This window comes from Aricia agestis, chromosome 21 (assembly GCF_905147365.1).
Source record: "Aricia agestis chromosome 21, ilAriAges1.1, whole genome shotgun sequence".
Taxonomy (NCBI): domain Eukaryota; kingdom Metazoa; phylum Arthropoda; class Insecta; order Lepidoptera; family Lycaenidae; genus Aricia; species Aricia agestis.
Genome location: NC_056426.1, coordinates 1,378,566 through 1,405,270, shown reverse-complemented (window position 1 = coordinate 1,405,270; position 26,705 = coordinate 1,378,566). Strand labels below are relative to the sequence as shown.

The window sequence follows — 26,705 nt, the reverse complement described above, 5'->3', positions numbered from 1 at the left end:
TCTCAACTTTTTAGAGTTTTAACCTATCCCAAGGGAACAGACAATTATAAAAAATATTATTTACAACAACAGAATTTTTGTGATAAAGGCTTTCGGCTGAGCGTGTTGTAACAGAATTTTTATAAAGTTGGATAACAGAAAAGTATTGTTAAAGTGTTGGTTGGTCAATAAAGAAAATGGATGATAAATCTATATCATAACAACAATTTCAAGTGTTACTAGATTAAGCTCAGTTAATATCGGGTTACCTGAAAGCCCTAGGAAGGTTAAAATATAAATATTTCAGTATGTTTTCAAACTAAATTATATAAAATATTGCTTTCTCCACTCATAAACTATGACAATAAATTTTATTGCCATTTCTATGTCTTTATACCGCTATAGTCTCCTCATTACAGGCAACTAACAAGCACATAAAGTTTTGGAGCCTCAAAGTTTTGCTCTTGAAAAAACTAGCTTTTATTTCTTAAACTAGATGTTCCGCGCGGCTTCGCCCGCGTAACTTAGGAATGTCACGGAAATCGTACATTTTTCCACAAAAAAAGAAACCTATGTCCTTTTACGTGGTCTTTTCTTCATGTGAGCCAAATAACATAAAAATTGCTCCAGTAGTTTCTTAAGATAATAAGCAATTTTGAATAATTTCCTCCGTTTTTTCCACTTTTTTCTCTATTTACTTGCTCCTATTAGTCTTAGCGTGATAAAATATAGCCTATAGCCTTCTTCGATAAATGGGCTATCTAACACTGAAAAAATTTTTGTAATCGGACCAGTAGTTCATGAGATTAGCGCGTTCAAATAATTTCCCCCGTTTTTTCCACACTTTCCTCTATTTATTCGCTCCTGTTAGTCTTAGCGTGATAAAATATAGCCTATAGCCTTCTTCAACAAATGATCTATCTAACACTGAAATAATTTTTCAAATTGGACCAGTAGTCCCTGAGATTAGCGCCTTCAAACAAACTAACAAAATCTTCCGCTTTATAATATTAGTATAGATGTAGCCTTTTTGGATGCTATTTGAACGAAAACAAAGAACAGAAATACCCAAACACGTTATAATGATAATAATTTAAATGTTTGTGTTTTACCAAAACTTAATACTATGCCAATTATAATAATTTTGTTGCTTTTGCTTAATGGAATAGTACTCATGGTGAACTTTGATTCCTTATTAATTATACCTCGGTGAAATTAAGAGTTTTTCAAAATTTTGAAACTCTCATAGCCAGGCTACAACACTCGCAGATGACGTGAATTTCTTTTGGTGAAAGCATTTTTAAAATCGGTTCAGTAGATCCAGAAAACAAAAGTCACAATTTTTTTTTAAAGTTATTAAAAACATCTATGGCACTCGAAGACTGCCGCGGTAAAGCTATTGCATAGCATTCTTTATCAACTTTATAATTCGCATACGTCTAGTCGCACGCACACAAATACCTTGCCGAAGTCTGGCAACGCCGCACCGCTGTGCCGATCGGTGGTGTTAGGTTTTATTAGTTACGGAATCTCTTGATTCGGTCGCCGAGCCCAAAGCCCGCGATAAAAGCTATGCAATAGCTAAAAAACTTTGAATAAAATTCATGCTTATCCTATACGCTAGGTATAATACCACCAATTATTAAGTTTTAATTGTATAGTTTTTTAATTACTGTAGCGTTTGATCTTGATGAACCACCCGCATAATTACTCGGTGAAAGTTATTATCACACAACAGACTTAATTATATTTTGATTAACCCTTTAATGAGGTCGAAAACTACAATTATTCAATTGTAATTACTAGCTTTTACGATCCATACTAATTTTAATGACCATGGTACCAAATTGAAGTAAAACTTTAAACAACAAAAGAAACATTTTCAAAATCGGTTCATAAATGGCGGGGTAATCGTTGAACATTAAAAAAAAATCAAAGCCGAACATATAACCTCCTCCTTTTTGGAAGTCGGTTAAAAAAGTGAAAGTTTTAGGCCGGTATAAAATAGTCAGTACTCAAGATGCATCTCGGTCTCAAGACACGGTTCAGGCTCTGTGATTGGTTGGCCGTCAAAATTTGGACCAATCATAGAGTTGCCTTACTGTCAGTCTGTTACCTCTTCACGCCCAAGCCGCTGAAACAATTTTGCTGTTTGGAATGGAGATACCTTGAGTCCCGAGAATGGACATAGGATGCCTTAATCCCGGAAAATGTACGGTTCTCGCGCGATAAATGAATTTTGGCGCATTGGACTTGCGGGCGTCATTTATAGGTAATATAGATTTGATCAATCCTTTTCCATTTCAGAACTGAACGATGCTCTCCAGATCGCTAGGAGCCAGGAGATCAAGATACCGTTTGGAGTGGGTGTAGCGGGGCTGGCCGCGCAGACCAAACACCATATTAACATCAAAAACGCTTACTCAGATCCCAGGTAAGGACATCTTCAGTAATCTACTTAAGTATACCATTGCTTTCTTTTTCCTTAGAAATAAAAAATAAACTTTCTAGCAGAGAGCGAGCTGATACCAGCTATTAAAAAAAACTAGATCGAAATCGGTTATAATCTTATATCTATAAACGAGCAATTCTTGTATATATATATATATATATATATATATATATAAGAGCTATTTGACCAAGCTTCGCTCGGTATTCGACAAAACACGAATAAAATGACATTTTCTAAAAATCATTCCAAGTTAGATCGGTAAACCCTGAAACCCCCTATATTCTAAATTTCATGAAAATCGTTGTATATATATATATATATACAAGAATTGCTCGTTTAAATATATAAGATACATATAATTGGAATCTCGGAATCGGCTCCAACGATTTTAATGAAATTTAGTATAAAGGGGGTTTCGGGGGCGATAAATCGATCTAGCTAGGAATCATTTCTAGAAAATGTCATTTTCATCGAATACCTCGGTATTTATATTTATTTGGTATTTATATAACTTTGCAGCTAGTTATTATAATATTATTATTATCTTCTTGTGTAGCTAAATCTGAATCGCTATCAAAATGCGTTGCGTCAAAGTACGAACTGACAATAAAAACGCCTTCTTTGATCCCAGGTAAATGAAGTGTGACATACGGTCAGCAGAGTCATTAATTCTTTAGCAGTCATAATAATTTCCGTCTTTATTTTCACATCAAAAAGAGGCAGAAAATAAAGATAGAAATGAAACGTCCTTATTTTTACGTCATTATGTCTTTAATTTATTAATCAGTGATCATCCAATTTAAAAAAAGTCACTACTAAAACTGAAATTATTTCTAACGAAGCTGATTCTTCAGATCCGTCTTTATTTTCGTTTTTTTTTTCATCATCATAATCATCATCTTATTAATTATAGTCCTCATAAACGTTACTATCATCTTTACTACTAAACCATTGAAATCATTATTAACAAAGTTGCTTCTCAAGAATCATCGTTATTTTCGTCTTTCTTTTCTGTTTTACCACCATAATCATGTCATTAATTTTAGTTATAATCAACTGTGATTCTCTTACCACAAATATCTACAAAATCATTTTTATCGAATTAATTTTTCATTACCGTGGCAGATGTTTCTCTTTAAAGTTGGAAACTTGGCATGAATCCAAAAAACATTTGCTTGAACATTCACCGAGCAAAGTAGACACTAGCTTTTAATTTTTAAGTAAGGTTTCCAAAATTAGGGAGAGGCTATGACGCAATGCCAGAAAATCTCTAAATCTGTCTGAAACTGTCTTTCAGGTCACCAAGACTATTTTTATTAGAAGGCAAGCCTTAGGGTCTAAGGAATCTAATGTTTTCTAAAATTTCTAAATTAAACTCTAGATTGTATTATTGGTAGAAAATTTAATTGAGGTTAGAGTTAAAGGAAATTTAAACATTATGGAAACAAAAAAGAGAGTTTATGTTATCAGAAGCCGTTGCATAATACTTTAAAATATTTAGAATCCATAATATCGTAAATGCGAAAGTGTGTATGTTTATCAGTCTGTTACCACTTCACTTAAACAGTTGAACTGACTATACTGTGAGTACCGGGGAAGGATATAGAATACTTTTAATCCTGAAAAAATGCACGGTTCCCGCGTGATGAACGAATTTTGGCGCGACGTAGTTGCGGGCATCATTTAGCAGTCTATAATATAGTTGCTTTATTTCAACTTGTACGAAGATAAATCTTTTTCAGTCACACTGACATGCTATCCGTACTCGTTCGAGGGTGTACCCCAGGGGGAAGCACGGGCCCGCTACTATATAAGTTATATATTGCTGAGAAACCGCGTTTATAGTGATTGAAATTGGTGTTTTAGTACAATCGATACGATACTTGGTTTATAGTGGCTAGTTTTATAGGCCCTTAATAAGTGGTTTTATATACTAGACGTAGGTTTTATATTTTTTAACTAATGACAAAAAAGAGGGGTATTACAAGTTTTAAGTGCTTATATTCTGTGTGTGTGTCAGTGGCAACGTAGCATCCGAACTGGTAGTTTGATTTTGATGTAGCTTTTGTTAGAAAGCTGACATGATCTAGACTCTAGAGTGTTCTTAGCTACAGTTCATCATCATCGTTGGCTGCTGGAAATTTTGGGATTTATCTAGTAGTTGAAAAGCTGCAACGTTGATTTGTTTAATCGGTTGATAAGAACGAACTATGGTAAGGCGACGTAAATCCATAAACCTAGCGAAATAGAGCAACAATCTCGAGCTGTCAAACGAAACCAAAAATGGTTTTCTTCTGTGTGAAAAATATGTGTACGTATACTTACACAAGCATGATTGAACATGATTTCTATCTTATATCTTTAAACGAGCAATTCTTGTATATATATATATATATATATATATATATATATATATATATATACAAGAATAAATATTGAGCCATCGTTGATATATATATATACCGCTAGGTATATTAACTTTATGGATTTACGTCGCATTACCATAGTTCGTTCTTATCAATCAACGATGGCTCAATATTTATTTGACAGTATTATACTTCTTCCCAAGTTTAACAGTGATAATAATAGTATTAATTAGCCTAATAGTACCTATTATTCTTTCTTCGCAGGTTCAACAGTGAGATAGATGCCAGAACTGGCTACAAGACGGAGTTGATCCTGTGCATGCCGATATGTAACTACGAGGGGGACGTGGTCGGCGTGGCGCAGATCATCAATAAGACTGATGGTTAGCATTGACGTACCATACAGATGCTATGAGATGTTAAGTAACAGTAAAAAATTGCCGTTTTTATGGAGGCTTAAGGGCGGAAAAAGATTAAAAAAAAAAAACCTGTACATTTTATATATTAGCCAGGTGATGAAGTAGATAAGTTACAAGGTTTGTTCAAAATATAACGGAAAAAATAAGTAAATGTCCGTTGTTACAAAATGTTACTTATCGTGTTCTTCAACTCACATCCTCAATTACGAAAAGCTATTTAGAGCGTGAGGAGAGGTTATGAATTTGAGGCATCTACTGCATAAATAAAATGGTCAAAAATGTTACTAAATGTAAAAAAGGGAGATGGCTGGAGTCAATCTTTCTTTACTCTCATATTACTTATACGTGGGAGAGCCATACTTCGGCACGAAAAGGCCGGCTCGACCGGAGAAATACCACGTTCTCACAGAAAACCGGCGCGAAACAGCGCTTGTGCTGTTTTTCGCCGAGTGAGTGAGTTTACCGGAGGCCCAATCCCCTACCCTATTCCCTTCCCTACCCTCTCCAATTCCCTTCCCATCCCTACCCTCCCCTATTCCCTCTTAAAAGGCCGGCAACGCACCTGCAGCTCTTCTGATGCTGCGAGTGTCCATGGGCGACGGAAGTTGCTTTCCATCAGGTGACCCGTTTGCTCGTTTTCCCCCTTATTTCATTAAAAAAAAAATTACACGACACGACTGGCTGGAGATAAGGCGCAGGACATTTTCTTGTCACAAAAGGCTATTAAAGGAATTCAAAATGAAAAAAGGTTAATGTAAACATAAAGGTGCCTCATCACAGGGACCATGCTGGCCCACTACAAGCCATCGCCATTCTATAAACAGGGTATTGGTGTATGATGGCAGACGATTTCCAGCTGAGGTGCGCAATGGCGTGGCCTACAGTGGGCCATCTTGGGCCTTTGTGTACTGGCTACTTTATAAAATATTTATTCGTTAGACATTATAATGTCCAGTTTATATGAGATATCCCTAGATCCCTACTTATGGTACGTCTATGTTCTGACTCGATAATATCAACAAATTAAATACAGTGTAACTCCTACACTATTACTTTGACGTCTTGTAATTAACTTTTTATACTTTTTGCCTGACTACGAAGTAAAAAAGGCCCATTACTCATTAGTCTAGACCAGCGGTAGGCAACAGGCGGACCGCGAAAAATCGTATCTCGGACCGCAAATATTGTAATGTATTTTATACCAAGTATCAATTAATACATAGATAAGGTATACGTATACTTTTTAAGTGTATTAAAATAATATTTTCAAGCTACACAGGACAAGTTTTTTTTTTTCTGGACCTCGTAAAAAAACTCCCACAGTATCCGGACCCCACCAAAACTTACTTGCCGACCCCTGGTCTAGACTCTAGTAGATGTTGTCTACTTAAGTTCTAAGTTATACCTAAATTCAGGTACCTAGCGGAAACCGTACAATTTCTAGGATAGCCAAAACTTTCTAGGACTCAAAATATATTCCATAACAAATTGTAACAAAATCGATAAATCGTACGTAACGAGCATGTGGACAGACATATTACACTTTGCCATTTATAATAATACGAGCTTTTGCCCGCGACTTCGCTCGCGTTAATAGTATTATTATATACAAACTTTCATCCCCTATTTGAACCCCTTGGGATTGGAATTTATCAAAATTCTTTCTTAGCGGATGCCTACGTCATAACATCTACCTGCATGCCAAATTTCAGCCCGATCCGTCCAGTGGTTTGGGCTGTGCGTTGATAGATCACTATGTCAATCAGTCAGTCAGTCACCTTTCAATATTATATATATAGATTTCCAATGTCTGTATTGTCAATATTCCCATTTTCCTCTTCAATGGTACAAAACCATTCGTGACCGCACTTGCTTGGATTCTTGTCTCACAATCTTCTTACCGCGAAAAGACTATAGAAATAAGAACAATCCGCTACTACTTGTTCTTTTGTTTTTACCACAATCTTTTACGATGGAAATGTTGACAATTAAAACTTTAGCATCTCTAGAACTTTGTATTCTTGCAGTAATGGATTTTATGTTAGTTTCAAACTGTAAAAGTAATTTGAATAGTTCTGCAGAGAATGCGTCTTAATGGATCATTCGTCTGATCTTTGTTCTTTACTTTTTATTTTCTTATAAACTTGCATAGATTAAATCGCGGGATTTAAGCGCGGCGGCTGGATCAAGAAATTATGTAACGAAAATAAACCTAACACCCCCCACTCCGACTGGCACAGCGGAGGCGTTGCTGTGCATCGTCTAACGTCGTTTCAGTCCGGCACGGTGTTTGTGTAAATGAGACTAGACGTATGCGAATTATAATTGCATATGTTGATAAAAAATGCTTTGCAATAGGCCCAATAGGTTTACCGCGGCAGTCCCCGAGCGCCACACTATTTTTTTGACATCTTCACAAAGCTTGGCCAAAGAGTGTATTTTAAATGAGGTTGCTTTTCTTATACAGGTCTTATAGGCAACCCTACGTTATGCTTGAACAAACTTGCGACACATTAGACTAGAGTCTGACTAACGAGAGTTGGATACGGAAAATAAGGACACAGGAGTTGCAGTGGTGGGAATGTGTGGTGGGCCTTTTGCCCGTTTAAAAGTTAAAAAATCTGACATTTGATACTACAGTATTCCATTGTACAAAATATACTTTTCATCCCAGAAAATTAAGCGGTTCCCGTCACCTAGTATTATTATGATTACGACCCTCTCTTTCATGACGCGACCTTTAAACACCCTCTACTTTTCACTTCAGTCAATACAATATCCTCATTTTCAGGCTCCAAGGAATTCTCACCCCGTGACGTGGAAGTCTTCCGGCGGTACCTCACCTTCTGCGGCATCGGAATCCAAAACGCGCAGCTGTTCGAGACCAGCGTCCTGGAGTACAAGAGAAACCAGATCCTGCTGGCGCTGGCTCGGAGCATCTTCGAGGAGCAGAGCAACCTGGAGTGCCTGGTCACGAAGATCATGACTGAGGCCCGGGAGCTGCTCAAGTGCGAGCGGTGCGCCGTCTTCATCCTGGACACGGACCACTGCGAGTCGGTGAGTGCGCTGCTGTCGCTGCGGTCGCTGTTGAGGCATCTGCAATCGTTGCGGTTCATCACCATGTGGGGTTTCAGTCACTGCGGTCATTACGATCACTTTGTTTTTTTTACGCGTTCTTACTTCAAAAACGCGTAAAAAAACAAAGTCACTTTTTACAAGAGTTATTATTAGGTGTCTGCAGTCGTTACGGTCACTCTCTGTTGACGCTTTGATAATGAGTCAACAGTCTTTTCGTTTTTTACCTTTACCTAATATTCAGGTGTCTGCAGTCGCTGCGGTTACTTTATGGTCTGCACTAGGGCTCAAAAAGTTGTGTTCTGTTGCAGATGCAAACTTCATGGGTAAAAAGTTACAATAGCTAAAAAAGAGTTTGACAAAAATAACCAAAATTGCAGTTCTATTAGCATCGAAATCTCTTCCTAAGTTCCTGTGTATCCTGCAAGAGGATATAGAGTAGGTAGGAAAGAAGGATGAAGACTTACTATTTGAAGCAGCAACATTTGTACGGTACCCGCGGATATTTTCCGGGAAGATTACTAATACCGATTTCACTTACAAAATCATGTTCGTAGTAAACTAGAGATTAACCTGTAATCGATTTTAAATCTTCCTGCTTTAGTAGTAGAGTCGAAATTTACGTGTAGTTATTACTCCAGACCTTTTACATGCTGCAAATAAAGCTATAACCAATTTTAAACCTTATGCCACAGTAATAGAGTCGAAATTCGTATGAAACACCTTCATATTCTTGAATCATAGGAGGAAAATCTTTATGAATGGAAGGATCAAGTCTGCGTGCGGTAACAGGAAAACATGGGAGACTACGTGAATACAAATTGTTAGCATTATACATTATGTATTACATACATACACTTATATACCAGCGGACTCGACAAAGGTTATCACTTATGCCGTCCTTTTTCGCGTATTTTCTTTTAAATTTTATCTCAGCAAGAACCTTTCTTCGATTTTGCAAACATAACAAAAAGATCCAAAATTACAACAAAGTATACAAAAAAGTTTGTACTTAGCTAACCAACCTATGCAGCAATGTAGCAAATTCTAATAATAGTAGGGGAGGCTAAGAGGGGATTTCGCGACTTTTGATTAATTTGACTTTTGGTATAAAAGTAAGATTTCTTAGTTATTTTCAAGTAGATATTGAAATGTCATCGGATTTGTCAGATTAAGATCAGGGATATTGAGTGTAGTGTACCCAAAATAGGCTTACACATAAAGTGCTGATGATTTGAAGGTATGGTAAGCCTGGGGGAACATTTAAAAATTTAAAAAAATTAAGCTTTAGATTTGCAAATCTAAGCTTTCCAAATATTTTATTTCGCACTCGCCTAAATGTTTTATTTAGTAATTGTTAGTTGTTGTCTAAAATCTTGTAATAAATTACCTATGTAAGCATCTTTTTCATAACTTTAAAATGGCTGTTGCTACTTAACGCACAGCTAAAATAAAAAAACGCTCATATAATTTTTTCTCCATTTTACCTAATCTACAAAACCTACAAGGTCTTCACGGAGCGCGCGGCGCTCGAGTAACTACACAAATAGCACACTTGCCTCCCCTACTATAAGTTTTAACACAGACGTAGTAGTTCCTAGTAAAACGTATTACATAATATTATTATGTTTTTCTTCTAAATAAAGTATGTAAACATAGTTCTATGTTGTATTGACGCATTTCTGAATGCTTCCATTGCGTGTGTGAACTGGTATCATAATATTGTATTTTATTACTTCAACTACCTTTTTATTGTCCTTTTAAGAGGATACACCAGGGGCTAGAGAAATGAAAAAAAAGTACATGTAATATCTATAGCTGTCTCTTTTACCTCAAGCCTATACCGCAGAACGCGATAGAGACAACTGCAGAAAATCAACGATTCGTTGTCCCCTGATTCCTTCTCCAAAACTTAACCGATTTAAGTACTTTTTTCATTAAAGATTAAAAAAAGGCTTGAGCTGTGTTCCTATGTTTTGCTTTTTTTTGTATAATCTAGCCAAATCTGTTTTCTGGACGTTTGAACACAACGGAAAATCTGGCCATTTTTTTGGGTTTTTGAACGTTCATATCTTATTTAATAATTAAATTATGAAAAAAAAGAAAACATAGGGATATTGTATTAATGGCCATAGATATTCAGGAAAAAAATTATAACTCTACTAGCATTATCCAGGGAGGAAACAGGGGACAACGTTTGTATGGAAAAAAGGGCGGTATGGACTAATCTTAAGCCCGGCCGCACATTGTCCGAAATTTCTAATCAGAAACAGTTGAACGTCCGCGCTGTCTCTTACATTTTGTACTGAGCCGAGTGAGCTCGAACTCGCCGGAAGGATATTTCGGATAGTGTGCGGGGTGGCGGTCCGGCGAAATTTAACTGTTTCTGATCAGAATTCGAACAATGTGCGGCCGGGCTAATTGTCTATTAAGAGTGGGTTGCACCAACTTACTTTAACTATAACTTTAATCATAACAAAAAGTCAAATGATTTTACATCATTACAGACTAATATCCAATTCGATAACGAAATCCCTAGTAAAAGTCCAGGACGCCATATTTGACGATAACTTTAACTTTAACTACGCCTCTGGTGCAAGTGTAGCAGAAAATTACAATATAAGGCTTTTTAATTTAATTAAGAAAGACAGGTCTGAGTAGGTGACTGTCCGAGAGATGATGTTAGAGTTTATGTTTTTTATTAGCTGATTTTCTAATTTCTATATAAAAAAGCGGCGTAGCGATAAAAAATAAGGAGGTATGTTCTTCTTCTTATGTATTTTCTTCAGTCGTTAGTAGCAGTTTGTATGGAGCGTCTTCAGAAGGTGTATTTTATATAATTTTTAATTTATGATATCTTGGATTGTTCTGAACTAACTGCTGCACTCAGAGACGAAGGTTAATTATAGTACTTAACTGTACCTCTAATTAAATGAAGATTTTGACATAAGCCCCATACATTATCTGTCAAACTCTTCATTAAATTGAATTTAAATCATTATTAAATGTATCTGAGTGCGGCCGTAAGGGAGTCCTTTTAATAATAATAATAATAATTTATTTCCTTATTTCACAATTTTGTTACATAATATACAAAAGAGATGAGATCCACCTAGTAAGTGTCTTGAGACACTTGTGTCAGGTGAACTCGTCCTTCCATAACTATTAGTAGTGTAAAATACATTTCAAAAAAGATTTACAAAAAAACAAGTTATAACAATATTTTAATTCTGTGTGTGTGTGTGTGTGTGTGTGTGTGTGTGTGTGTGTGTGTTATTTATATTAAATGTATTAAAAGAGAAAAAAATTAGATTACCAGATATATTTTGACCTTTTTTCACCGACGTTTCTCTGATGTGTCCCTTATTAGGCATGACGATTTTTTTTTCTTGTTGGTAAGTGAAGGACCATTCAAAAATAGAAATATCGGTGAAAAAATGACTCTGATAGCTTAAACTCACATAAAATAGACCTTCCCAAAACGCTCCATACAAAATGTCAGCTAACTGTGACGTCACGCCTACCCAGTTTGTTCGATATTGCGTTTATGAAAGTGGTTTCATAAGAATTTTTTTTATAAATTTCATAACTTAACGAATGATATTATACAAAAATTAAGGAATTTTATAAAAAAAATCGAATTGACTGTCCATCTCTGAAGGCACATAACAAAAAAATACATAAGTTATGAAGCTGAAATTTTGGGAATACTTATTTTTTATCGCTACGTCTTTATTTTTTTTAAAAAACCACCTAATCTTTGACCTTGTCGTCATTCCTATTGTTGTACCTATCGAATTCGCCCCTCCCATCTTAACAACCAACTAGGGAATGCAATCTCGATCTTGCAAGATCAAGATTCCACCAAGATCTTTTGTGATTTTCCAAGATTCAATCTTGAAAGCCATCAATCCTGAATTTCGAAATCCTGTTCGCGATCTTGACAAAATAGTTCAAGACAAGATTTCGAGATTTTCAGACTGTTCATACCTGCGCTGCAAAGCGCGAACCACAGATTTAAGGGTATATAATATAGTAGACAGATAAGCGCAGACGTCGGACTATCCGTGACGCACTTTTTAGTCCGTGGAAATAGAACCTATGCAATTGCCAAATTATATGCAGTAACGCACACGTCTGCGCTACGCGTCGTGTGCTATAGGTTCTATTTCCACGGACTAAAAAGTGCGTCACGGATAGTCTGTCGTCTGCGCTGCGCCGATTTTTATGTTTAAAAAAAACTTGAATTTGTAAAAACTGAGTTTGTTATGTTTTACATAATATATTACTTAATATTAAAATATTGGTTACTATTTTTAATATTGGTTACTAAATTTGCAGCAAAAAAACGCATTTTTTCAATTATTTTGCTCAATCTTGAAAATCCCGAAAATCTTGATTCGCGACCAAGATCTCGACCCGAATCTCAACAAGATCTCGAACTGACCAATCTTGGTTCAGAAAAAAGACGCCAAGATCTTGAGTAGTCAATCTCGGTCCAAGATTGCATTCCCTACAACCAACTTGACATAAGTTCTTTTTCCAGAGCCACCTGGAACGCATAGTCCAACGGCCTGGAGGTCGCAAGATTGAGTTTTGACACCCACACCCGACGGCCGTGAAGAGATAGCAAACAGATCGACAGATATGAGTATGTCGGACTGTCTGTCTGCCTGTCTGTTGCCTTTTCACGGCCAAACCGCTGAACCGAAAAAACTGGAATTTTTCTGAAATATCCTGCATTTTTCTTCTTCCAGAGTCACCTCGAGCGAATAGTCCAGCACCCTGGAGGTCGCAAGAGTCATTTATAACTTTATCCCTCGCCACTCGCCAGCAATTTTTTAAAATCATTTTAATACCCACATTTTTGACACTTCAACTTGACATGAATTTTTGAGATCATTTTGACAGCAATTTTGTTGACATATTTTTTTTTTCAGAGCCACCTCGAGCGCATCGTCCAGCGGCCTGGGGGTCGCAAGAGCGGCACCCTGGCTTTACCGCCGCCCGCGCCGACGAGATTTCACACCCTGTTCGAGTTGGGAGCGCACCACTCCCGGACTACACTCACACCGCGACACGACTATAGGTCGACGCTGGCGTGTATCGCTTTGGCGGTAAGTTACGCAGATATTTAAGGAATACTTAGCTTTAATGTTGTTTGACTTAGAGCGCTTACAGACGAAGGGCACTTGTCGACGGCACGCGTCGACAGGAGTCGACGGCAGCCTTCGACTGCTGTCGATAAGTTCCGTTCGTCTGTAAGAAGCCTCAACTATTATATTTTCTAGAAACCCTTCATTACATACTTAACTTTGTCGAATATTATTATATTATGTCTCGCGACCGAAACTATGGTTGCCGGTCATTCTCACCGCTGTAAAGGCCACAAACAGGTAACATTTCAGCTTTACGAAACTAAGGAAGGTCTGGTCGTATGCTCTTGGTCTATTACATTTTACACAACGTAGTCGTAGTCTAAACACACTAGGCCGAAAATACGCGGCCGAAGTTCGGCATGGTTACGTCAGCAATACGCTACGCATACAATGTGGCATGGTGTGTCATCGGTAATTTAATACATTGCAGGCGTAATCACACCGAACTTCAGCCGCGTTTTTTCGGCCTAGTGTGTTTAGCCACATATTATAATGTTATGTAAAAATCATCAGTCAAAATCATCGTTAGCCTATTTATGTTATTTCATTCAATTTCCAGGTAGCCCAATCCAATAAAGCCCTAAACATTTCTGACGTGAACGACTGGAGGCGGCAGAACAATATGGTCGTGGAGAGCGAAGTGACAGATGATGCCGCTAATGTCAGAACTATGCTGTGTATGCCGATTGTAAACGCCAATAAGGACGTTATTGGCGTGGCGCAGTTGATAAATAAGGTGAGTAATGTATTAGAGATAGATAGTAAGTGATGTAGAGAAAAAACGTCATTAACGATGTGAACGCGAATAAGGACGTTATTGGCGTGGCTCAGCTGATAAATAAGGCGTGTGTTTGGTACAGAAAGATAGTAAGTGGTGCAGAGAGAAAACGTCTTTATTGATATTGTATGCCGATTGTCGATTGTGAACGCTATAGGGACGTTATTGGCGTGGCGCAGCTGATTAATAAGGTTGGTATTTGGTAGAGATAGATGGTACGTGCGCAAAGAAAAAACGCTTTTGTGGCGGTACCCACAATTAGCCAAATTCCTGCATCACGAATAGAAAGGGAAGGAAATAGGGGAGGGTAAGGAAGGGAATAGGGTAGGGGATTGGGCCTCCGGTAAACTCACTCACTCGGCGAAACACGCCGGTTTTCTGTGAGAACGTGGTATTTCTCGGGTCGAGCCGGCCCATTCGTGCCGAAGCATGGTTCTCCCAGTTACATACGACAGCTGAAATGTATCACAGGGGCTCCGGCCTGACCGAGCATAACACCTCGCTCGGTCGGAAGATCTTCCTTTGCGGCCACCACGCCTACGACGCACTTAGAAAACTTAGCGCGATGCAGGAATGTGGCGTAACTGTGGGCACCACAGCGCCACATCACTCGCCCCCGAAGACCCGGAGGTTGACATCGATTGTGTACAAAAACGTTATTATAAGAGATAATATTATTATTTTACCCAGATTTAAAGTTAATCCTTTAACACTAAATATATCTCTCTCTCTCACACTCTCCTAATAATCTTTCTCTCTCTCCTCTAATAATCTCTCTCTCTCTCTTCCAGGAGAACGGCTGTCAATTCACGGACGGGGACATATCAATATTCGAGGCGTTCGCGATATTCTGCGGACTCGGCATACACAACACTCAGATGTATGAAAACGCCTGCAAACTCATGGCTAAACAGAAGGTACGCATTAACAACGCACTAAGGGACTGCCGCTTAGCTATTGCATACTGCATAGCAATATTCTACACCCATACGTCTAGTGGCACGCACACAAACATCAGGGCCTGTAGACAAGTGTCAAAGCGCTAAAGCTAACGCTAGCGCAACAAAATGTATACGATTTGACATAAGTAATCGCTTCGCTAGCGAATACTAATGTCAAATCCATACATTTTGTAGCGTTAGCGTTAGCGTTAGCGTTTTGCCACTTGTCTACGGGGGCTGTGCCGTCTGCCGAACTGAAACGACGTTAGAGGATGTGTTAGGTTTATTTTCGTTACGGAATTTCTTGATTTTGTCGCGGCGCTCGAGCCCGCGTTTTGCGACGCATGCGCTAAAAATTACGCCGACGAACACGACCATAGGTACATAGTGCAGAATGTAATGAAACAAAATAGTAATTAAGATGATAAAACGCGTATTTTATGTATTTTAATGACAATATGGATGATAAGGACATTTTCTTGTAAAATATGGAGTATGGACTTAACATTCAAAAACATTGAAATATGGAAAAATATGGAAAATAAAACTTGGTTTTTCACAGTCTAAATATTATGATAATCCATGTAAAAACATATTCTAGGTTGAAAAAGGCGTAAATTAAAAATATGTATTTACATATCAATCCGGGCCCTAGTGATGATATGTACAGAGTATAACAAAACTAGTTAAGTGATAACACTTTAGGGTGTGTATCATGTATGAGTCCCTGGGTGTAACAAAAACTAGTGATAATACTTTAGGGTGTGTACGTGTTCCTTGTAGAGACTTCACTGTGAAAGTAGCAGCGATGAAAGACCAAAAATTTTTTTCACTTTTGTATGGGGAAACTCGTGACGCTCGGGCCCTTGCCCATACAAAAGTGAAAAAAAAATTGGTTTTTCAGAGCTGCTACTTTCACAGTGAACTCTCTACGAGGAACACGTACACACTCTCAAGTATTATCACTTATTTTTGTTACACACTGTAGAATTAACTGTGAAAGTAGAAGCGCTGAAAGAGTATTTTTTAACTTTCGTGTGGCTAAATTCATGATGCTGGGACGCTAACCCATACAAATCATAAAAAAATTGCTGTGTTATGCAGTGTACACATATACAGTCTGTTGTAACTCTTTGTTATATAATTTACTACGATTCGCTAAAATATTCAAACAATTTAACTAAAAATATTATGCAAATATTAAACAGTTTATTTAATTACATAATAATCTATGAAACGTTGATTTGAAACTAAAAACTATTTAATGTTAATTTATAAACGCCATAAAATAAGATTTAGCTAGAATTTTAAGTAAGTTTTTGATAGTTTTATTTATGGACGCACTTTGTTTTGATTAAGTATGCAGGACTTCAAGGCAAACGTTAAAATACCACGTTTTTGTGGCTCGATCTAAAATTAACCATACATAAACACCAAAGTAGTTCAAAAAAGGTAAGCGGTAAGTAACGTGTTTTAAAAAAGAGTATTCTAAGTACACGAAGGAACTAAGGTACTAAGAACCTATGGTTTCATCCATGAGAGAGTAAGTTATGTCTTATCCTTCTGGGATCCAGGTCTTATGACTAATAGCACAGAATATATTATATTAATAGTACCAACAGAATTCCCACTCGTGAAACCCGTTTAAAAAAATAACAACTCTAGCTGCGATACTATAAAGTTCAAATTCCGACCGCGCAGTCGCCTACAATTATATTTCCCTACATGTGCGCTCTCTTTCTATCGCGTAAACCCTTTCTGACGAAATCAAGATTGTCGCCTTTTAGAAAATAAAATAATCTTCTTTTAATTACTATAGCAAACTTTTTTATAGTAATAATCAAATTTTAGTAACCCAACGTATATTTTATTATAGTTTTATATATTCGATTATAGTGTAGGGGCTGGTCAGGATTTTTTTACAAATTAAACATAGTAACTTGTGTTTATTTATGCGTAGTATGCGGTTTGTTTGTAACAAATTGGTTTATTTGCTTTTTTTTATATATATATTTTTTTAAAGTCTTAAATTACTTTATTAAAATATTTCTTTGACTTTTTTCAATTGTTCATATTTATCAGATTGATAAAGATTTTGTCACAGCGGTTAAATCAGTACGTATAGATATATGCGACGAAAAAATCTTGCGCGCGCGTCACCGCTCGCTTGTGAGTCCCTTGTGATCTGCCCCTTTAAAGGGGTACTTACAGTTCGATACCTAAACGCGCGAGTGGGACAGGCCTGCTAATAGTGAAAATGCTAAAAAATGTTCACTGTTTATTTGTTGTATTTTGTTTGCAGGTAGCTCTGGAATGTCTGTCGTACCACGCCACCGCATCAACAGAAGACACGAGTCGACTCAGTCAGGATGTTATCCCCTCTGCAGAGACTTACAACCTGTACAGCTTTCATTTCCATGGTATGCCTTTGGCTGATTTTAAACCGACTTAAAAAAAGAGGTCATTAATTCGCCCCGTATGTATAATGTATGTAATATTTCCAGAACTGCTCAGTTTTTGTATATGTCAGTGTTTTATTATTAAGTATATCGTCTGAACAAAATATGTGCCAAATTTAAAAATATATTTATTATATTTGTGTTATGTTTGTGTTCACATATCTCCGGAACTACAAGTCCGATTTGAGTAATTCTTTTTTCGCTGTACTAGGTATTGTTCATCTTAGGGAATACTGCAAGTTTCATCAAAATTGGTTCAGTAGTTTTGGAGATAGGAAATGTTAAGTGGAATTCAATTTGGTTTTATTTTTATACCACTTGTTAATAACAAGGACTTTGCATTTGCGTTGTGGATGATTTTAAATACAGTAAGTATCTATACTTAGTAATATTATGTTCAGTAAATTTTTATTAAGTTTTACTTTTGAAATAATATTGTGCTGCTCACTGTATGGGGTGGAGGGTTGATAGTCTGAGTCACAAGAACTCCTAGTTCAGGCCCTACCTAAACGCTTACTGTTAAACTGTTTCAAATAGTGTATTTTCTACTTTGTTGAGGTGAGAAATAAATGATGATTATTATCTTCACAGCGAAGTAACTCAACAAACAAAATAAGAGTGTATTGTCCCATGGGCGTGTATAAGGGGGGTGTCCTGGGGGGCCCGCCCCCCCCCCCCCCCCGTGTGGTACGTGTATAAAAAAATATTTTTGATTTCCTAAACACGTTGCCTATTTGCTGCTGCGGAACCCTTCATGGGTGATTCCAACTCGCATTTGGCCGCTTTTTTACGTTAGGGACCCCCCTTATTATAGCTATATATACGCCCGTGTATTGTCCTACGAATAATAAAAACTTTATTATTCGTAGGTATTGTCTGGGACAAGAATTTATGTAAATGTTGTGTAAGCTCACTTAGGTATGTGTATGTCTTCGTATGTTACAGATTTCGACTTATCAGATGAAGACACGTGCAGAGCGACCATCAGAATGTTCCTACAGTGCAACCTGGTTGAGAAGTTCCACATACCTTACGATGTAAGATCAATTCCTATTACTATATAATAAATATTAAAGTTTGTGAGAATAGATGAATGTTTGTTAGTCTTTTACAAAGACAGTACTGAACGGATTTTGAAGATAATATAATATGTTTTACCGCCGTACTCAGAGATATTATTACGATCAACCTTCAATTTAATGAAGAGTTTGACAGATAATGTATGGGGCTTATGTCAAAATTTTGAATTAATTACATTTAAGTTATTAATGGTCCACTCTGAGTGCGTTACTTCACTCTGAAATTCATACTAGTAATATAAATACGAAGGTATGTCTGTTATCTATGACATTATGGATAATAGCACATCTTTTATAGAATTTTAGTCAGCTTTTTTCCCAAAAAATACTAACTGTGCTACCGCATTAGAGTAACTGGGCCCCTAGACTAATTTTATTGCACAATATTACGGATTGAGTATTATTATTGACCCTCTAGGTAGCCCCCTAGGGTTGATATTGAACATCGCGCGCCTTCAATCTAATTGTCAAATTAACTGTTTAATTAAATTGTTTTGTTGTTGTTAATTAACTGTTTTATACGTGGGAGAGCCATGCTTCGGCACGAATGGGCCGGCTCGACCGGAGAAATACCACGTTCTCACAGAAAACCGGCGTGAAACAGCGCTTGCGCTGGTTTCGCCGAGTGAGTGAGTTTACCGGAGGCCCAATCTCCCCTATTCCCTTCCCTTCCCATCCCTACCCTCCCCTATTACCCTATTCCCTCTTCAAAGGCCGGCAACGCACCTGCAGCTCTTCTGATGCTGCGAGTGTCCATGGGCGACGGAAGTTGCTTTCCATCAGGTGACCCGTTTGCTCGTTTGCCCCCTTATTTCATAAAATTTCATAAAAAAATATATATATATATTATATATATATATATATATATATATATATATATATATATATATATATATATATATATATATATATATATATATATATATATAAATTGAAGCGTGATATTCACAGGTGATATTGCACAATACAATTGATCGTCTAGGGGCCAGCTAATGAAGTTGTTACAACATCAACATAATATATTTATTCAAGATTGTTTCATTTAAATAAATCATTTCAGGTCCTCTGCCGTTGGACTTTAAGCGTCAAGAAGAACTACCGTCCAGTCAAATATCACAACTGGAGGCACGCTCTAAACGTCGCACAAACCATGTTCGCCATGCTGAAAACAGGGAATATGGAGAGATTCATGACGGATCTGGAGATCCTAGGTCTCCTAGTAGCGTGTCTATGCCATGACCTAGACCATAGAGGCACTAACAACGCGTTCCAGACGAAGACAGAAAGTCCTTTGGCGATTTTGTACTCGACGTCCACAATGGAACATCACCATTTCGACCAGTGTGTTATGATTTTGAATAGCGAGAGCAATAATATTTTCCAGGTAAATTTTCTTATCCATACTTATATAAATACTTATTTATGAGAATAAGAATAAGAATCATTTATTTTATACGTGGGAGAGTCATGCTTCGGCACGAATGGGCCGGCTCGACCGGAGAAATACCACGTTCTCACAGAAAACCGGCGTGAAACAGCGCTTGCGCTGTGTTTAGCCGAGTGAGTGAGTTTACCTCCTCCCCTATTCCCTTCCCTTCCCTCCTCATTACCCTATTCCCTCTTAAAAGGCCGGCAACGCACTTGCAGCTCTTCTGATGCTGCGAGTGTCCATGGGCGACGGATGTTGCTTTCCATCAGATGACCCGTTTGCTCGTTTGCCCCCTTATTTCATAAAAAAAAATTGCAGTAAAGTAATGTTACAATAATTATACAGGGTTCCAGCCTTTCTACCTAATAACTATAGGCATGCAAAATTTATAGTAATCACTAATCAGTAATCACTAATCACACACATAATAATTTAAATAAAATATATATAAAACACATTTCATTAAAATAAAACTGACAGAAAGTGTTCTGTTTAGATAAAATTGTATTATAATTATATACTTAGTCAATTAAAAAAGTAATACGTATTAAAAAAACAATCAGAATATCTTATATCATTTAAACGAGCAATATATATATATATATATATATATATATATATATATATATATATATATATATATATATATATATATATATATATATATATATATAAAATTGGAATCTCGGAATCGGCTCCAACGATTTATTTTCATGTATAGTATATAGGGGGTTTAGGTGGCGATAAATCGATCTAGTTAGGAATCATTTTTAAAAAATGACATTTTATTCGTGTTTTATCGAATACCGAGCTAAGCTCGGTCAAATAGCTAGTACTTTAAGAATAAAGAAAATAATGCGTAGGCTAACTTAATACTTTAATACATTTCAATTAAAATTGTCAATTAAAATTGTCTAAAGATCTTGTAGTTCCGTCTGACTGTCTATATGTTCTCCTCTTCACGCCTAAACTGCTGAACTGATTAAGATGTAAGTCTCGGTATAGGACGTAGAATACTATTTATCTGGGAAAAAGCAGTTTCCGTACGATAAAAGAATTTTGAAACGGAGATGTGGTTGTCACCTTGTTCTTATTATAAATGGGAAATTGTGTCTGTCTGTCTATTACCTGTTCATGCCCTTGGTTCATGGATACTTTTTATACTGGAAAATGTACGGTTTCCGCGCGATATACGAATCTTGGCTCAACGGCGTTGCCGCCCGCAATATCTAGTTCTACATAATCTTTTCTATCTTTCCCAGGCTCTCTCTCCCTGCGACTACAAGGATGTGATGAGAGTCGTGGAAACGGCAATTCTCTCTACGGACCTGGCGATGTATTTCAAGAAAAAGTCCAAGTTTCTGGAGCTGGTAGAGAATGGAGAGTTCGACTGGCAGAGCCGGGAGAAGAAGGAATGTGAGTAGACTAGTCGCGTAAGGAAGTCAGTGAATTATTAAATAGTATAATATTATTATTATCTCTAAGGGGATAGACGCGGTCGCAGCCTGAAATTTTGGGAGGGAGGGGTCACTCAGTAGTCGCTACACTATTTTTTTTATCTGCACCCTCGGACGTCGGATTAATGTTGGGTTGCCTTGTTAAACGTAGCCGCAAGTACCTCTAATTGAGCAAAATGAAAGCCCGTAATACAAACTTGCGTGTATTCAATAGAAAAGTAAAAGAATTAAGAAGGAATGACATTGAGGAATGACAGGACAATACACATAAAAATCAAAACGCCTGTTAAACAAAAATAGCAATCTTGTGAGTTCTCGACGTCCTCAAATAATGCCAGGCATAATAATTGTAGGCCTGAACATTTGTCATATACAAAAGTGATGGCAACCCGAGTTTGCGGCTATCGTGCAACTGGCAACCATGGATATTCATGTACAAAATGCATAAAACTTTAATTTGGTATCAAAATTATTAAAAAAATCGATGCTTCAATTTTGATGAGGAACTATGTCTGTTTACGGGCTGGCAACCCTAGGTTGCGGCCGACTTAGAGCTGGCAACCATTTATACCTTATTTTCTCACGTCATTTCCTTTCAAATGATGTAAAATTTACTGAAAAAAATATACATGCAAATTATGCATTTATCTCATGAACATTCAACTTAATTAGAGGTACTTGCGGCTACTTTTGACAAGGCAACCCAACATTAATCCATGCTATACGTTCTAAAGATTATTTTAAAATATATTTGATCGAAAAAAACGATTACTGCAGGATTTTACGGTCCGATCCAATACTATATGTATATGTATAGATATTGCAAAATATCTTCTGTCAAAAATGTCGCATACAGTGGCAGACGGCAGACATTCTGCAATCTCTGCTGTCAAACGCCTGTTACATTGCTGTCACAATTTATCAAACCCTGCCTTACTAGCTCTATCACATTTCAGTGCTGTGCGGCATGATGATGACAGCATGCGACGTATCCGCCATCGCCAAGCCGTGGGAGGTGCAGCACAGGGTCGCCAAGCTGGTAGCCGACGAGTTCTTCGACCAGGGAGACCTAGAGAAGCTGCAGCTTAACCAGCAGCCCATGGCTATGATGGACAGGTTAGATCCAAGATATTGTTAGTAACTTCACTGAAGTTGGATCCTGATTAGGTGGGGTGAAATAGTACCAATAGTCCAAGACAGTGCGTATATTGCTTATTTAAAATGTGGCTGTGACATATATTTTTTTTGTTTTTTATGGAATAAAACGAGCAAACGGGTCACCTGATGGAAAGCAACTTCCGTCGCCCATGGACACTCGCAGCATCAGAAGAGCTGCAGGTTGCCGGCCTTTTAATAGGGAATAGGGTAATAGGGTAGGGTAGGGAAGGGAATAGGGGAGGGTAGGGAAGGAAATAGGGGAGGATAGGGAATGCATCACAACTTTATTATAATACGTCATGTCGGTATGTAAACTTTTTAGGTGTAACTTTAGAGTAAATGACGTGATCTACTCTAAAGTATTTTTTCTGTACATCTAGGGAGAAGAAAGATGAGCTACCTCAGATGCAAGTTGGCTTCATCGACATGATCTGCCTGCCTCTCTACAAGGCGCTAGCAGATACATTCCCCTGGATCTCACCGCTATATGTCGGGACTGCTGACAACAGGTACTCATCATCATCATCATCACCATAATGATCACCGTCATCATCATCACCATCATCATCATCACCATCATCATCATCACCATCATCATCATCATTATCATTATAGATATGATTCCCCTGGATCTCACCGCTATATTATGTCGGGACTGCTGACAACATGTACTCATCATCATCATCATCGTCGTCATCATTATCATTATAGACAATATGATTCCCCTAGATCTCATCGCTATAATATTATGTCGGGAGTCGGGACTGCTGACAACAGGTACAAACATTTTCACAAAAAGTAGCTTATTTACCATGATTGAAATTGATTCATAGGCAGTTATGTCAATTCAGTTATGTCAGCTGTTATCTTTTGAATGGGTTTGACATATCGCGACCAAATTACGCAGTTCCGCCATCTGCCCATAAATCAGCTTCTCTGATAGCATCAAAATCGAAAAAGTTTCGTCGCAAATTCTATGCAAATAAACATTTTTTCCTTAAAATAATATTATTTACTCTTTCAGGCGTCGGTGGCAAGATCTGGCGGAGAAGGTAGAGATGGGTCTGACGTGGATCGACCACGACACCATCGACAAACCCATTGAGGAGTTCACAGGTTAATATATTATGATATTGTTACGTAGGAGTCTTTCTGCGGCTATTTATATGGGCCGAGGCGAGACCCAGACTGTTCCAGAGAGTTCATTTCTAGAACGTACCTGACTCGCGTAAACATGGGTTGAACATTTCTAGAAAATACGCGCATGTAACCGTACACCTAACCGTAACCTAGGGGATTTATGTTGTCTGTGTCCCGAGTACTTCCGCTGGTTGACGCTTGATGGCACTGTGGTCGTAAGTTTGTAACAATATCTTATATTTTTTTGATACAACTAGTTTCTCATTAAATTTATGATAAAACAGATGAATTCGAATATAATTTTTACATATTTTGTTAACTTAACACTTGACCATGTTGACGTAACCATGACCGGGCAAAATTGAGCGGGCGGGTATCGTTAAATATAGTGTCATTTCCACCATTATTAAAATTTTACATTTGATTTGATATTTTGTTATACTAACGGCCGTTCCCAATATTTGATCTATCTCTGGTTTTGCCCTACTAGAGATAGGAATAGCTCACATTAGACATTAGAGACATATATTTTATGTCAATTGTGAGCTATTCCTATCTGTAGTAGGGCAAAACCAGAGATAGATGAAATATTGGGAACGGCCGTTAGTCAAAGTAAGTTGGTGCAACCCACTCACTAGAGTCCACACGGTCCAGTCCACACGGTGCGTTGCGTCAACAGTCAACACTCAACGTTGCGTTGACGTAGCGCTGCCGTTGCGTTGTTTTACATACAAATAACCAAGGTATTCACACGGCGCGCTGCGTCGCACACATGACGGACAGCAGCCCCCGCGACGAAGCGGGAGGGGGTGTTGACATTAAGACTGTTTCGTAATAACGCTGCGATGACGCAGCGCCCGTGTGGCTGGCTATACGTCAAACGGCAGCTCTGCGTCGACGCAACGTTGATGCGACGCCCGTGTGGACAGGCTCTTAAGCGTTGTTTTATTTCCAGCCCTTAACGAGCCAATCAAAGACGTGGAGCTGACAGTCCAGACCCTGAACTGCGTGCGGCCGGTGACGGAACCCAGCGGAACCCTACTCAAGCCCATCAAGAACTCCTTCAGCTCGCTCCGAAGGGGCAAAAGTGGGAGTTATTCTAGACCTAACAGGAGTAAACTAACACGGTAAATATTTAACAACTAGAGGTTCCGCGTGGCTCTGCCTGCTTAAATAGGAAAAGTAGCCTATGTCCTTTCTGGGAATAAGAAAAAAACTCAAAAGAAAAGGTGACCTAGCATAGCAAAGAAGAAATTCGAAAATATTATGGATATTTTAGCTATTGCATAGCTTTTATCACGGGCTGAGAACGCGGCGACCGAGCCAAGAAATTCCGTAACGAAAAAAACCTAACACTCGTATAAAGTCGTTTCAGTTCGGCATACTTCGGCACGGTGTTTGTATGCGTGCGACTAGACGTATGCGAATTAAAATTATAATTACACAAGTTGATAAAAGATGCTATGCAACAGCTTTACTGCGGCCGTCGCCGTGTGCCACACATATCATTTTTTTCTTAATATTCCTTCTCTCTTATTTCAGATCAATGTACGCCATGCCGAGTTCTCGCGATGAGAAGAAGTCTCCTGTTGTAGACAAGAGAGAGAGCCCGGAGCAGGAGAAGACGTCGCAGAGCAGCAAGACATCGAAGACTAAAGGACGGTGAGCATCACACAGATTTATACCTACACGAGCTTTTGCCCGCGGCTTCGCTTGCGTTAAGAAGTATTATAACATACAAACATTCATCCCCTATTTTAACCACTTGGAGGTGGAATTGATCAATATCCTTTCTTAGCGGATGCCTACGTCATAATATCTACCTGCATGCCAAATTTCAGCCCGATCGGTCCAGTGGTTTGGGCTGTGCGTTGATACTTGATAGATCACTATGTCAGTCAGTCACCTTTGAGTTTTATATATATAGATAACGGGCCCGTATAAATAGTCTGCTCTTGGCGCTTAAGAGCAAAGAGAATTTACAAAGTGGTCGGACTTAGAACAAAAATTACGTCAGTTATTGAAATTTAAGTTAAAATCCACACATTAAACTTTAATTCGTCAGTTTTTAACAGCCAATTTTATACGTGGGAGAGCCATGCTTCGGCACGAATGGGCCGGCTCGACCGGAGAAATACCACGTTCTCACAGAAAACCGGCGTGAAACAGCGCTTGCGCTGTGTTTCGCCGAGTGAGTGAGTTTACCGGAGGCCCAATCCCCTACCCTTTTCCCTTCCCTACCCTCCCCTATTCCCTTCCTGTCCCATCACTACCCTCCCCTATTACCCGATTCCCTCTTAAAAGGCCGGCAACGCACCTGCAGCTCTTCTGATGCTGCGAGTGTCCATGGGCGACGGAAGTTGCTTTCCATCAGGTGACCCGTTTGCTCGTTTGCCCCCTTATTTCATAAAAAAAAAAGCCAAACACTGTCGATTTTGCTTTAAAATTAGCCAATCACAGTCGATCTTGCTTAAAAAAAATAGCTAATCACAGTCGATCTTGAATCGAATCAAATTGAATTGTATTTTTGTCTTCTAAGTCCCACTTTGCGTTACGTAGTTTATATTCATTTTGCTCTTTGTCTTAAGAGCAGACTATTTATACTGGCCTTGTTGTTCGAGTGATAGAATTCGCTGTGAAAGTAGCAGCGCTGGAAGAGCAACTTTTTTCACTTTTGTATGGAAAAATTATCACTTAGTTTTGTTACATCTTGTAATAAAGTACCTAAGGGCCAACCCACACCACACCGTCCACACCACAACCACACCACGTGGTCGGGTGTATAATATTTCGTATTGTAAATGAACTGGACTA

At 38.0% G+C, this 26,705-nt stretch overlaps 1 protein-coding gene across 2 annotated transcripts in view; it reads left to right on the top strand.

The window, feature by feature from the left end:
* The window catches only part of LOC121737606 (cGMP-specific 3',5'-cyclic phosphodiesterase-like), an 80,530-nt gene that overhangs the window by 51,192 nt on the left and 2,633 nt on the right, over positions 1-26,705 (top strand). For both annotated transcript variants that reach the window (XM_042129265.1, XM_042129266.1), the window contains exons 5-19: positions 2,287-2,413; positions 5,062-5,180; positions 8,008-8,273; positions 13,232-13,408; positions 14,010-14,186; positions 15,020-15,145; positions 17,472-17,589; positions 18,574-18,665; positions 19,768-20,091; positions 21,399-21,552; positions 22,550-22,709; positions 23,132-23,260; positions 23,776-23,867; positions 24,847-25,018; positions 25,434-25,553. In XM_042129265.1, coding sequence (XP_041985199.1) covers positions 2,287-2,413; positions 5,062-5,180; positions 8,008-8,273; positions 13,232-13,408; positions 14,010-14,186; positions 15,020-15,145; positions 17,472-17,589; positions 18,574-18,665; positions 19,768-20,091; positions 21,399-21,552; positions 22,550-22,709; positions 23,132-23,260; positions 23,776-23,867; positions 24,847-25,018; positions 25,434-25,553 — 2,353 coding nt within the window. The remainder of the gene's footprint in view (positions 1-2,286; positions 2,414-5,061; positions 5,181-8,007; positions 8,274-13,231; positions 13,409-14,009; positions 14,187-15,019; positions 15,146-17,471; positions 17,590-18,573; positions 18,666-19,767; positions 20,092-21,398; positions 21,553-22,549; positions 22,710-23,131; positions 23,261-23,775; positions 23,868-24,846; positions 25,019-25,433; positions 25,554-26,705) is intronic.